Source organism: Caretta caretta, chromosome 5, assembly GCF_965140235.1.
Source record: "Caretta caretta isolate rCarCar2 chromosome 5, rCarCar1.hap1, whole genome shotgun sequence".
Lineage (NCBI taxonomy): Eukaryota > Metazoa > Chordata > Testudines > Cheloniidae > Caretta > Caretta caretta.
Genome location: NC_134210.1, coordinates 101,588,634 through 101,602,030, shown reverse-complemented (window position 1 = coordinate 101,602,030; position 13,397 = coordinate 101,588,634). Strand labels below are relative to the sequence as shown.

General features: G+C 42.0%; 1 protein-coding gene across 2 annotated transcripts in view; it reads right to left on the bottom strand.

Moving 5' to 3' along the window:
- The window catches only part of DOCK8 (dedicator of cytokinesis 8), a 138,513-nt gene that overhangs the window by 26,321 nt on the left and 98,795 nt on the right, over positions 1-13,397 (bottom strand). For both annotated transcript variants that reach the window (XM_048849840.2, XM_075128751.1), the window contains 5 exons: positions 11,855-12,003; positions 10,140-10,322; positions 8,888-9,023; positions 7,129-7,216; positions 1,868-1,964 (listed from right to left, as the gene is read on the bottom strand). In XM_048849840.2, coding sequence (XP_048705797.1) covers positions 1,868-1,964; positions 7,129-7,216; positions 8,888-9,023; positions 10,140-10,322; positions 11,855-12,003 — 653 coding nt within the window. The remainder of the gene's footprint in view (positions 1-1,867; positions 1,965-7,128; positions 7,217-8,887; positions 9,024-10,139; positions 10,323-11,854; positions 12,004-13,397) is intronic.

Sequence of the window (13,397 nt, the reverse complement as noted above, 5' to 3'; positions counted from 1 at the left end):
CAGAGCAATGCCACAGGTCCATCAGGAAAAAGAGAAGGAGTACTTGTGGCACCTTAGAGACTAACAAATTCATTTGAGCATAAGCTTTCGTGAGCTACAGCTCACTTCATCGGATGCATTCAGTGGAAAATACAGTGGGGAGATTTATATACACAGAGAACATGAAACAATGGGTGTTACCATACACACTGAGAGTGATCAGGTAAGGTGAGCTATTACCAGCAGGAGAGCGGGTGGGGGGGAACCTTTTGTAGTGATAATCAAGGTGGGCCATTTCCAGCAGTTGACAAGAACGTCTGAGGAACAGCAGGCGGGCGGGGGGAAATAAACATGGGGAAATAATTTTACTTTGTATAATGACCCATCCACTCCCAGTCTTTATTCAAGCCTAAGTTAATTGTATCCAGTTTGCAAATTAATTCCAATTCAGCAGTCTCTCGTTGGAGTCTGTGGACACAGTTGGCAACTTCTCCAACGCATCATCAAGGATCTACAGCCTATCCTGAAGGATGACCCATCACTCTCACAGATCTTGGGAGACAGGCCAGTCCTTGCTTACAGACAGGCCCCCAACCTGAAGAAAATACTCACCAACAACCACACACCATACAACAGAACCACTAACCCAGGAACCTATCCATGCAACAAAGCCTGTTGCCAACTCTGTCCACATATCTATTCGGGGGATACCATCATAGGACCTAATCACATCAGCCACACTATCAGAGGCTCATTCACCTGCACATCTCCCAATGTGATATATGCCATCATGTGCCAGCAATGCCCCTCTGCCATGTACATTGGCCAAACCGGACAGTCTCTACGTAAAAGAATAAATGGACACAAATCAGACGTCAAGAATTATAACATTCAAAAACCAGTCGGAGAACACTTCAATCTCTTTGGTCACTCGATTACAGACCTAAAAGTGGCAATTCTTCAACAAAAAACCTTCAAAAACAGACTCCAATGAGAGACTGCTGAATTGAAATTAATTTGCAAACTGGATACAATTAACTTAGGCTTGAATAAAGACTGGGAGTGGATGGGTCATTATACAAAGTAAAACTATTTCCCCTTGTTTATACCCCCCCACGCCCGCCCCGCCCGCTGTTCCTCAGACGTTCTTGTCAACTGCTGGAAATGGCCCACCTTGATTATTACTACAAAAGGTTTTTTTCCCCCTCACTCTCCTGCTGGTAATAGCTCACCTTACCTAATCACTCTCGTTACAGTGTGTATGGTAACACCCATTGTTTCATGTTCTCTGTGTATATAAATCTCCCCACTGTATTTTCCACTGAATGCATCCGATGAAGTGAGCTGTAGCTCACAAAAGCTTATGCTCAAATAAATTTGTTAGTCTCTAAGGTGCCACAAGTCCTCCTTTTCTTTTTGCAGATACAGACTAACACGGCTGCTACTCTGAAAGTCCATCAGGCCAGCCCAGTCCCAAATGTTTAAGATCCTCAGACAAATTCCTGAAATAAATGTAGATCCTTCTTTCCTCCACCCACCTCAGTCAGAGCTGAGAAACCCCAGTGCCCTCTAAAGCCAACTGAAATTGGATTTCAAGTACTGTTATAAATAACCGGGGCCAAAGTCTCTTCTCAGTTACACGGCTGCAACCCCACTGCGTGAAAGGGGCTTGCACCAACAGATGACAATTTTGCCCTTGGGGTCTTTTTTGTTTTGTTTTTTAAAAACATGCTGGGATAACGAAGGATAATTTTTTATTTATTTCAGATTGTAAATGTTTCCAAAGTCTTTTTAATTAAAATGTACTGCCTAAGAGAGAAATGAATCCCACTCTCTTTGGCATCCAGGATGCCAGGACTGGCCTAGAGCTAACCGTGCAGTTTCTCACCTGGATGATATTCTCCTGCATATCTAGGATGATCAAATTAGCTTCTGTAGCCAGGTTTCCACTGATCAGAGCTTCTTGATCTAGCTCAGCTTTTGTTCTATGAAAAGAAGCTCTTATTAAAGCATACAGTAAGTACCCCATTATCTGGAATAATAACCTACTGTATAAACCAGGGCAAAGTAAAAGTGACAGCATTTTGAATATTCCCATAGGGACAAGCAACAATCACCTTGTTGAAGGGCATTTCCTAAGGACTACTGGGTAATTGGGAGGAGTTGGTACTTTAGACCAGTGGTTTTCAAACTTTTTTTCTGGTGACCCAGTTGAAGAAAACTGTTGATGTCCATGACCCAGTGGAGCTGGGGCAGAGGGGTTTGGGATGGTGGGAGGGGCTCAGGGCTGGGGCAGAGGGTTGGGGAGCAGGGGTGAGGGCTGCAGGGGTGAGAGGTTTGGGGTGCGGGAGGGGGCTCTGGGGTGGGGGGGGCTCAGGCCTGGGGCACAGGATTGGGGCGCGGGCTTACCGGTCAGCAGTGCAGTGGGGTTGCTAAGGAAGGCATCGTGCCTGTCCTGGCACTGCAGACTGTGCTGAGCCGCGGAAGTGGCCAGCAGCAGGTCTGGTTCCTGGGCAGAGGCGCGCAAGTGGCTCTACGTGGCTCTCGCCCACAGGCACTGCCCCCAAGTTCCTATTGGCCAGGAACCAGCCAATGGGAGTTCAGAGCCAGTACTCGGGCAGTGCATGGAGCTCTGGGGCCACCCTGCCTAGGAGCCAGACCTGCTGCTGGCTGCTACTGGGGCGCAGTGCGGTGTCAGAACAGGTAGGGACTAGCCTGCTTTAGTTGGGCAGCACCACCGATGGGACTTTTAATGGCCCGGCTGGCGGTGCTGACCAGAGCTGCTGTGACCCAGTGCCTTACATTCTGTGACCCAGTACTGGGTTGCGACCCGCTGTTTGAAAACCACTGCTTTAGACCATTGATCCCCAAGAAAAGCCCTACAACTAGGCCGACGGATATTTTTAAATAGAAGATGCAGTTTCCTTTGGCACAATAACATCCTAATAATGAGCAATATTTATAAAATGATGCCATGCCCCACCCCAGGGAGGGATGGACTGAGGTGTATGAGAAGAGGCAGCAAGTCCCATACACTTGAGGCCACTACAGCAAAAGGCGCCATCGCCAGTCGATTTAAGAAGGGATGGTGGCATCCCTAAAAAGAGTCGAGGGAATGATGGGGCAAAGAGCAAACCTGTATCATGACAAGGCTCAGGGAGGAGGTCTGGAACATAGGCCCTCTAGATCTCTCAGCAGGATGATGACTTGAGCCTGATGAATTATTTGTAACCCAAAAAAATGACGAAGTTCATCTACTCGCTGACCCTGAGTTACCCAGGATCATGAGGTGGTTTGCTCAGCTGTATTCATTATTACTTCTGGGCTCCAGTACATTTGCAAACTCTCAGTTGAGAGTATTCAGTATTTGAAATCAGAGCTGTTCTGACAGGACTCATCACTCACGTGGTGTGTTTCTGTCCCCTGGCTGGATGAATAACTCTTACCATCAGGTGTCTGGTGTGAATTCACAATTTGCTTTTTGTGAATGTTCTACTACGTTTGCTACATTTCTACTACATTTGCTTCAAAATTTATATTGGGATGAGGCTGGAAATCTCAGCTATTGAAGACCAGCATGGCCATCTTCAAGTCATCTTGGCAGTGTTATAGACTGCCAGGGTAGGGAAGTAAGGGCAGGTGTAACATGACTGATCACATTTATTCAAAGCCGGGAATGATGGAGAAGACCTGCCAGGAGGCGATTGCAATAATCAAGCCATGTATTGCTAAATAAGAGTGAAGACTGCACAAATTAAATAAACAACACGTTCTTTTGAACCATTCCAGCAACCACTGGATAATTCACGCCCTGTACATTAGCCACTCCGATTGATTGACTCCTCTCCTGACATTCCACTTAAGCTATAACAGTGACTACAAACTACTTCAAGGCAGGTAGGGCAAGGAGAAGTGAGGACAAGTGTCAGCATATGCAAACCTGAACATGTGGCCTACCAACTGACTCCCGAATGCCTTCTGGAGTATGAAAATGACAACGTGCAAATAGTTTTCCAGTGTTAAAATCCTAGTTAAATCACTAGGGACAAGCAAAACACTCAGATACCATAGCGATGAGTGCCGTAGGCCATGTCTATACTTACAGGGCTGCAGCAGCTCAGCTGTACCAGTACGGCTGCAGCGCATATGGTAAAGACATTCTATGCTGATAGGAGAAACTTCTCCTGTTGGCGTAAAAAAACCCACCCCTGCGAGCGGCATAAGCTATGTCAGCAGGAGAAGCTCTTCCGCCGACAGCACTGTGAACATGAGTGCTTATGTCAGTGTAACATTTGTCACTCGGGGGGTGGAATATTCACACTCCTGGGTGACATAAGTTTTGCCGACATAGGCAGTAGTGTAGACACAGCTATATAAACATAAAAGCCTTGTGTACATGCAGAGTTGCACCGGTTTAGCTAAAGGTGTGATTTTAAACTGATTTAGTTGAACCAGTGCAAAAGGCTGTATCGAACACTTATTTCAGGTTAAGCCAGGTTTATTTTGGTTTAGCTTAAGTCAATTAGGAACGGTTATAAGCTAAACCATAATAAGCCACTTTTAAACCAAAAGAAGAGTACCCACACAGGGGTTTCCACCACTTTTTAGCTCAACCAGTGCAAATTTGTGTATAAACAATCTTCTTGACAAACAGAATCCTTATCCCTAATTATCCCTAGACTGCTTTTGCAGCCCCAAGGCTAAAGTTGCCTCTATCCCATTCCTGTGCAACGGAGCGGGGATAGTGTCTGATATATAAGCCCCTGCTCTGTGCCTCCTTGGTCCACTTCTGCTTATCATGGCAATTGGGTAATTAAGGACCTAATCCTATTGCCTTAGTAAGGAGTAAATCCATTGGTTTTTATAGGAATTTTACTTATGAAAGATTGAAAAGGACCACAAAATTTGGTCCCAAAGTTTCAACTTCTGTTTTCAAAAAGGGAATTATATTAATCCTACTGAATCAGCATTTCATTCCATAGTTAAAACTGCTACATTATTTAGCCCAGTATTTCTAGGCCGTACCAGCAATCTCCGGACTGTACAAATACTGCAGTAAGAGATGGCATCAATCTGATTTTCGTGAGGAAATGAGAGATACATGAACAAAAGGCAGAGTGGACAAAGATTTGTCATTTTTTAAAATTATAATGAATTCTAAAACCAAAAACCTCTTCTAAAAAAACAGTTATGATTACTGATAACAATGTAGTTACCTTTCACAGCATTTACAAAACCCAGGCACAGAAAACCAGAGCCAAACCAATTATCCAAGCAAAAATTAAAAAGGGAGCTAAAGAAGGTCATTATCATGGAAAGTCACTGCAATTTTAATATAGGGAGGCTACTGCACTGCCAGAATGAAAGGCATTCCTTTCAATTAATCTAATTCAGGTTCAGAATGGACAAGAAGGAAAAATGGCAACTCTCCAAATGTCTATATTTGTAGAAGCTTGGCATACACAGCATGCAGGTACTGCTAGTAGCATAACTGATTAATAAAAAGCCAGTTTTCTATAACTATAAACATTCAATTATTTATCACTGCAGTCTGCTGATTAAGTTGATCTATTTTACCTGTGCATTCATACTTTGGAGAGTGACAGAAATTTGTATCCACAAATCACAATTTACAACTTGCAACAGGAAAAATATGTCACTCTTTTCCCCTTTGCAAATAAGTCAACTCAAATATAATACAAAAGGTCAAATTTTGCTCACCTGATTTCATAAATTCTAAAGCCAGAAAGGACCATTGTGATCATATAGTCTGGCCTTCTGTAAAATACAGCCACAGAACTTCCCCAAAATAATTCCTTTAGAACTACAGCATATCTTTAAAAAAAAATCCAAACTTGAATTTAAAATGACTGGTGATGGAGAATTAACCATGACCCTTGGTAAATTGTTCCACTAGTTAATTATCTTCACTGTTAAGAATTTACACCTCATTTTCAGTCTCAATTTGGGTAGTTTCAACTTCCAAACACTAGAATTTGTTATACCTTTGTCTGCTAGATTAAAGAGCCTGTTTTCAAACATTTGTTCCTCATGTAGATATTCACACACTGATCAAGTCACCCCTTGTAACCTTCTCTTTGTTAAGCTAAATAGATTAAGCTCCTTTAGCCTAGCATTATAAAGCACATTTTCTAATCCTGCAGTCATTCTTGTGGGTCTTCTCTGAACCCTCTCCAATTTATCAACCTCCTTCTGGAATTGTGGGCACCAGAACTGGACACAGCATTCCAGCAGTGGTCACACTAATGCCAAATCCTGAGGTAAAATAACCTCTCTACTCCTACGTGAGATTCCCCTCTTTACGCATCCAAGAATTGTACTAGCCCTTTTGGCCACAGCGTCACACTGGGAGTTCATGTTCACCTGATTATCCATCGTGACCCCCAAATCTTTTTCAGAGTCACTGCTTCTCAGGATAAGAGTCCCCAGTCTTGCAAGTATGGCCTACTCATTCTTTGTTCCTAGATGTATACATTTACATTTAGCTGTATTAAAATGCATATTGTTTGCTTGCACCAGCTTAACAAATGATCCAGACTGCTTTCCATTTAATGAGACTAAGCATGTACTACCATGCTGTATATATAAAGTAGCTATAGCTACACCACCACATAAGTCATAGAACCCCCTCTTATGGGTTTTCAGTATATGCATCAGTGATCCAGTGTCACTCATGCAGTTAATGAACACAAGATAACAGGGTAAACATCTCATTCAAGCATTTACAATCTCCTTATTGTGTAACAGCAACATCCAGCATCCTTGCGCTAGATCAGTGGTTTTCAACCTTTTTTCATTTGCAGACTCTAAAAAATTTCGAATGGAGGTGTGGAGCCCTTTAGAAATTTAGACATAGTCTGCAGACCACCACAGGGCCCCAGGCCACAGGTTGAAAACCACTGTTCTATAGTAACAACAACCTTTCGTGGACCCCTTAGACATAGTCTGCAGACCCCCAGGGGTCCATAGACCACAGTTGAAAACCACTGTGCTAGGTAATCACTTTTGATTTCTTTACCCCTCTGAAGACTGGGGCTGGACTGAAGCTGTGGATTTTGTAATAAAATCATCCTGGGAAAAATAAGGTTAGTTCTGGTAAAAGAGATATAAATTTATTAAATGACTTACTTATCTAGCCTCTCGTTTGCCTGCCGCCATTGAGTCTGCTCTTTTCTCCAACGCAGGTTTTCATTTAACCCTGGGAATCTGTCATTCCCTAAGAGGGCAACATATGTCAGCAAGATTAAAGCACAGAGGGGTGATCTGGATTTTGATATCAAATCGTACAGGAGGATCTACATTTCTGCAACAGTCAGACAGTTTTCAAATCTTCCAGCTTTAAGTCTCCTGGACGCTAGTAAATGCACATTGTCAATCATTTTTAAAAATCTGGGTTTATACATTTATGTTTGTTACACATGCCTCAGAAAATTAAAAATCCATTTTTAATTGAATCGACTGCCTCCCTGTGTAAGCAACTTGTTTATTTTTAATATTTTTGAAACCACTGTCATGTTTCTTCCTGGTACGAGGGCACTAACATAATGACATCACTGTGCACACAGACTACTTGTGGAAGCACACACACTTTTTTCCTTCTGCTCCTACAAGAAAGATATGGTCAGAAAAGCAACTATATAAAAAGGAATGTCCTTACAGATCTGCTCTTCTTACATTTTCTGGATCCTATCTGCTTTCAATTCTGATAAAATAAAGGGCCATGTAAACCCATATAAGGGGCAGGAAATGTGAGTTTCAACTCATGCTCCTCATCAATCCATCTGAGGGGCAGGATTTGTTCTGTATGGATCAGGTAGGGAGTGTAACCCTTAGACCCACAGAGATACTAATCTCAGTACACTCATGAAGGCCCAGTGGCCTCACAGATTTACCTAGGTAGTCTTCCTCTCTTCTGACAGCCTCCCCATGTGACTGCACAGTAGCAGATGCAGGGGAGGCCCAGTAGAAATTAATGTTGCTTGGAACAACAATAACTCCCAACTCTCAGAAAACAGCTGCTCTCTGGCTCCACCCACCCCTCTGATCCACATATCCATACAGAATACTATCCTCATGGCGAAGAGGCCATAAGATTTGGAGGTGGGGTGAATGTACCATGGACCCAGCATCCCTCTATTTAACATCCCCACCTGCATAGCCCTATATTTTAACTATTTTTTCATTCCTGTTAGCTCTGCAGAGCCAATACAACTATGGGAGAGTGAGTTAGAATCTATTCTGGCTTGGGCATCATCCACAGAATTTTTAAGTGGATCCTCATTACAGACAAAAAATACATTTTCTGGCAATGATGCACAAGTCAACATAACCCAGCTTGACTCTCAGATCCTTCCCCCACCCCTCCCAGCTGGATTTGGAGTTCTAGCAGTTAGAAGAATCATTTTTTAAATTTATAGATGGAGTGCATCACATATAAAGGCACTGAGAGGCAACAAACATGAATCATATGTCCACAAAACTAGAGGGTGGACTGAGGTCTGGCTGAAACTCAGTCTCCAATTGCATAAAATGTCTCTCCATATATTTTTGGGCCTAACGTAACTGACAGTGTCTCACCCTTTATTAATAGACTATGCATAACTTAAAACAGAATCAAAGAAACATTACATGTGATTTTTTGAGATATGTTGACTGCATATTTCTAGCATAAGAAGAGCTCACATATTATACATGTTGAAAGCTAAAAACATTTTTATCCACAGCAAAGCATAGAAAAGTCTGCAAGGGCACGAAAGGGAGAGAAATACATTTGCAGCTTTTATTGCCTTCCAAAGACACAAAGGGAAGAACATTAATATCCACAGCACACTTGAAGTCTTTTGATAAAAATTAAATTAAAAATTAGAGGGGGTGGGGGGGAAAGTACCAGCTGGTGTCCTGCAGCGTTTCATCATTTCACCCCTGGCTCCTTCGCCTCTCAGTAAAGCCTCTTCTAGCCTGGCTTTTACATCTCTTGATTTCTGAAGCACTTGGGTGCTGACTTTGTCAGAGCTTTGTTTGCCCTGGACATACATGAGAAAGAAAGTTTCAGTGATCGGTTTCTGAGCAGCCCCCTTAAAGTACATATAGTCAAATTAACTCTTCGTCCGAAGTGTACTACCAAAGCTGTAGCTACAGTCTCCAGATCAGGCAGAGGGCACTGAACACTATCAAAGGGGCACAGGGCACACACGATCAAAGTACAATAGCAACATGCACACTGTCAAAGGGCTAGTGTGTGTACTGTTTCTAAGCACACCGGGATAGCTGGAAGTAAGGAGAAAGGTGGAATTGGACAGATTGTTTAAGATGCTCCATTATTTCAAAAGGCCCCACTGTCATTATGCTACCATTATAGTTTGCAATTCTGTAGCATCTTCTATGCAATGGGCTTTGCGTGCGTTAATGTATTTAGTCTCACAACTCCCTTGTGAAGTAGGTAGGTAGTATTATTCCAATTTTACAGATGAAGAAACAGGCTCATCACAAAAACTACTTGACCAGGTTCAGACAGGCAATCTGTGGCTTAGATAAGAGCCTTGACTTTCAGACCCATGCCTGAACCACAAGACCATTCTTCCATCTCATGGCTCACTATAAAGGGTAGAAGAAAGAGTGCGTGGAAAGAAGCTACCCCAACCCACCTTCCCACGGGCTATTTATGTGCCGGAGGGAAAGAGGAAAGGAACTGGACTATAGAAATATGTAAAAATGTATGGTGAGTGAAACTCCAAAGATTGTAGGTTTACTTTAGATAGACAGATATATTCAAAAGCCTGGCTCCTTATCTGAATGTCTCAGCAGAGAAATGATGGTAAAACAGACTCATTTGCACAACTGTTGGCTCTCCTGCTTCTATTCATAAGTAAGATGCTCAGAGCCACACAAAAAGGAAATCAATAAATAATTTAAAACAACTTTATAGGATCTCATAAAAAGTTTAATTTGAGTTTTGTTCAAAAGCTTGGGTCAATTATTTTATGTGAATCGGTTTACTCATCCCTAACAATGGTGAGGATCAGGTGACAAGAAAGCCAGTTTAACCTCTTCCAGTCACAGAATTATGGGTTGCCAGGGAAGGATTGCACTAGAGTTTGTTAAAAAATTGTGACAAAGTATCAGTGAAAAGTTCCATTTACCTTGTACTCAAAGCATGAAACGCAAATGAAAAGAAGATCTAAAATTCTGTTCAGCTGCATGGATGGAAGATCTGCAATCCACTTCCGAATTAGACTCTGTTCAGCATTTTTCATGATCCAGAGGAAACAGATCAAAAGGTTGCGAGTAGTATCAGGACTTAATGTGTTGTACTGTTTGTAGGGCTAGAAACAGATAAAAAATGTGTTCCATGGAGGGAGAAAAAAGAGAAAAATCATACTGGTTCAGTAATATTATTTAAATACTGGTGGAGTTTTGTATCAAAACCATAGTTCATGCTGAGAGTGCTTCATCTATTCCATATGCAATATTTATAACATACAGCTGAGGCTGTGTAGACAGGAAGTGCATGTGTGTAAAAAAAGAGAGAGAGAGAGAGAGAGAGAAAGGGGCACTGGTTGGTAGTTATCTCTACATCAGATTTGTTAGCATGTAGTGTAGAGATAGAATTCTCTAATTGTTAAGGACTTTCCTGTTGTGTTTCCTACTGTTTTTGTAATGTAACGTGTTTACACAGATACACACATCTCAGTGGTCATTAACGCACACAGATACATCCATGCAATTTTGGAAATCTGGGCCATAAATTATAGGCCACATTTTAAAAGCAATTACCCCAAATTGTGCCCAAAAAATATTTCCATGCTTGTATAAAGGAATAATTGCGGTCAGGGTAACTGAGCACACAAGAATATACTTTTAACTATTTAAGTGTGTACTAGGCACACATTTACCAATTTATAGGTGTAATGACCCTTTTGTGAGTGTGCACATATTTTGTGGCAGTTACTTGAATGATTATTTTTTAAAATATTGCCCTATATGGATGTATAAAAGGTTGCTATTTTGATACTAAAAGGATTTAGGAACATTTGAATGCAAACAGAAACCATTTTTTGTTTATGCATGCTTACAAAAGTGAGACCAACACTAAACGGCAACAAAAGGTAAACCTGTACAAATGCATAAAGCATGTAACAGAAAGCTTTATCATAGGTAGGGCTAATTGTCTGACATTTTCCATTACAAAGCCTGTTTTCAGTTGCTTATAACTTTGGCAAACTTTACCCGTTTGAGCTGATGGGTGTCTGATTTAGGCTTTTTAATATTTATTTATTTATTTATTATTATTTTCCAGCCAAAATGGTTCAGCCAATTCCAAGCATGAGGCCAGGGGAAAATAAATTATTTTACCTATCTGAAAAAATTCTGGCAACCTTTCCTTTGAAATGCTCTATTCCCCCCATGATTTGGAGCAGGGACTTGACATGTGGCAGGGCTGCAGCGTATGACTTTTGCCATCCCTGTCAAAATCCACACAAATCTGGCCAATTTTTATCAGCCTTTGAAAAATGGGACATTGTACGTGCACAGTAGAAACTTGCTAGAGCTAAAATCTCCCAAGATCCCACCCTCACTAAGAATGCTCAAGCCTCTCACAGCTCCTAAGTGCTGACCAGACTCCACATGTACCATTTCCACAGGGCTACTGATTGTTCTCCCTCCAGCCCATAGATATGGGGGCAAAGCTGGTCTTTCCCTGTAGTGGCTGCTCCCAGCAGTTCCAGGCCAAGCACTGGAATTGAAAGCAGGGAGCCTGTCTCTCTCGTACTCTGACGGTTTAGGGTAACCTCAGCGAGAGGATAATAAAATAATACTGCCAGAAAGAAAGCCTGGCAAAGCAATGCAGACATACCAGGGAAGACAGAGGTGCACTTGAAGTCCTTAGAAGGTTGAACTGATTCCCCGCAATGGCCCAGGCAACAGACTGATTGATTGGGTTTGTAGATTCTTGCTCTTCCTCGGGACTCCCTGTACGACTTTTCCCGCTGCGGGCTTCTGAAACTACATGTGAAATGCCCCATTGACTCTGCACAGCATAATCCCACATTATTATGTAGGATTAGCTGGACAGTTTGCAACTACCAGCAGACTGCCAGGTTATACAAATAAGCACAAGGATAGAAGGATCTGTTCTAACCCACTCCTGCTGTCTGGTAAAGTTGATTTATGCTTCAGAGGCAAAGCCACTAAAGGGTCTCAGGATGGCTCTGAACTACAGCGTCAAACCAGTGCTTTGCACTGCTTGGATTAAATCACCAATGCCAGGGTCAATGACATTACATTACTGAGCATTATCACCAAAGCTGTGCTTGCGTGGCAGATTTCTCACAGAAATACACAAACAATACCTTAGACGTTAGTCCGTCCGGGGCTTGGCTGCACATTGGGCTACCCACATTTGCCATCCTTGCCTGTCGATGGCCCATCTCGCACATACAACACAATACTGTACAAAGCTGGCAACTACTGACAGAGAGGTGGCGCCTACTGGTTAAAAGACAGGCTTAGGATTCAAGACTCCTCACTTCTGTTCCCAGTTTTTCCACAGGCTTTCTGAGTTACCTTGAGCAAATAAGTTATTTAAACTAATTTTTACAAGGTCCTCTAATACTCAGTGCTCAACTCGAGACACCAAAGGTCGGGTTTTTAGAGGTGCTAAGCAACTCCAACTGATTTCAATGTGCTCAGTACCTCTGAAAACTAAGCTCATGGCATCTCGATTTAGGTACCCCAAAACAGAGGCACCCCAAGCTACTGGACACATTTGAATGTTTAGGCCTTATCCTTGCTATGCCTCAGTCTTCTCATCTACAAGATAGGGATAAAACCTCGATTAACAGAGCATGGTGAGGTTTAACCAGTGTGTGTAATGTGTTTCAACACTCTTGGGTGGCAGGTGGTAACAGAAGTTCCAAATATTATTGTTTTATTCCAGACATGTACAAAAGGTTTTCATAACTGGTAAAAAATTGTATTTCTCAAAACAGTGATATGTTTTTCTTTGCTGCCTTGAATTTTTCATGAAAACAAATGGTAGTTCTGCACGTAGCACAGCGTTGTCCTTTCAATAGAACATAAATAGCTGGTTTCTCTGAAAAAAAAATGGCAACCTGCTGCCTGCGACAAATCCATAAGAACTCATTGAAGTCAAATATGACAGGGTCGGACAGTGTAGAGAACTATTTTTTAAAAGGATTAAAGATTGAGAACAGTATTTGTAGTTTCGTGATTTAGGATAAAAATTCTATTCTAGACTCTTGAGCCTGCTAGTCACATTTGCCTGCAAATGCTCCTTTTAACTACAGCACCATGATAACTGTACTATCAAATAACAGAAAAATGAGTACATAAAATGAGCAAGTCAGTTTGTAAACCTGTTACTACTTCCTAATTAA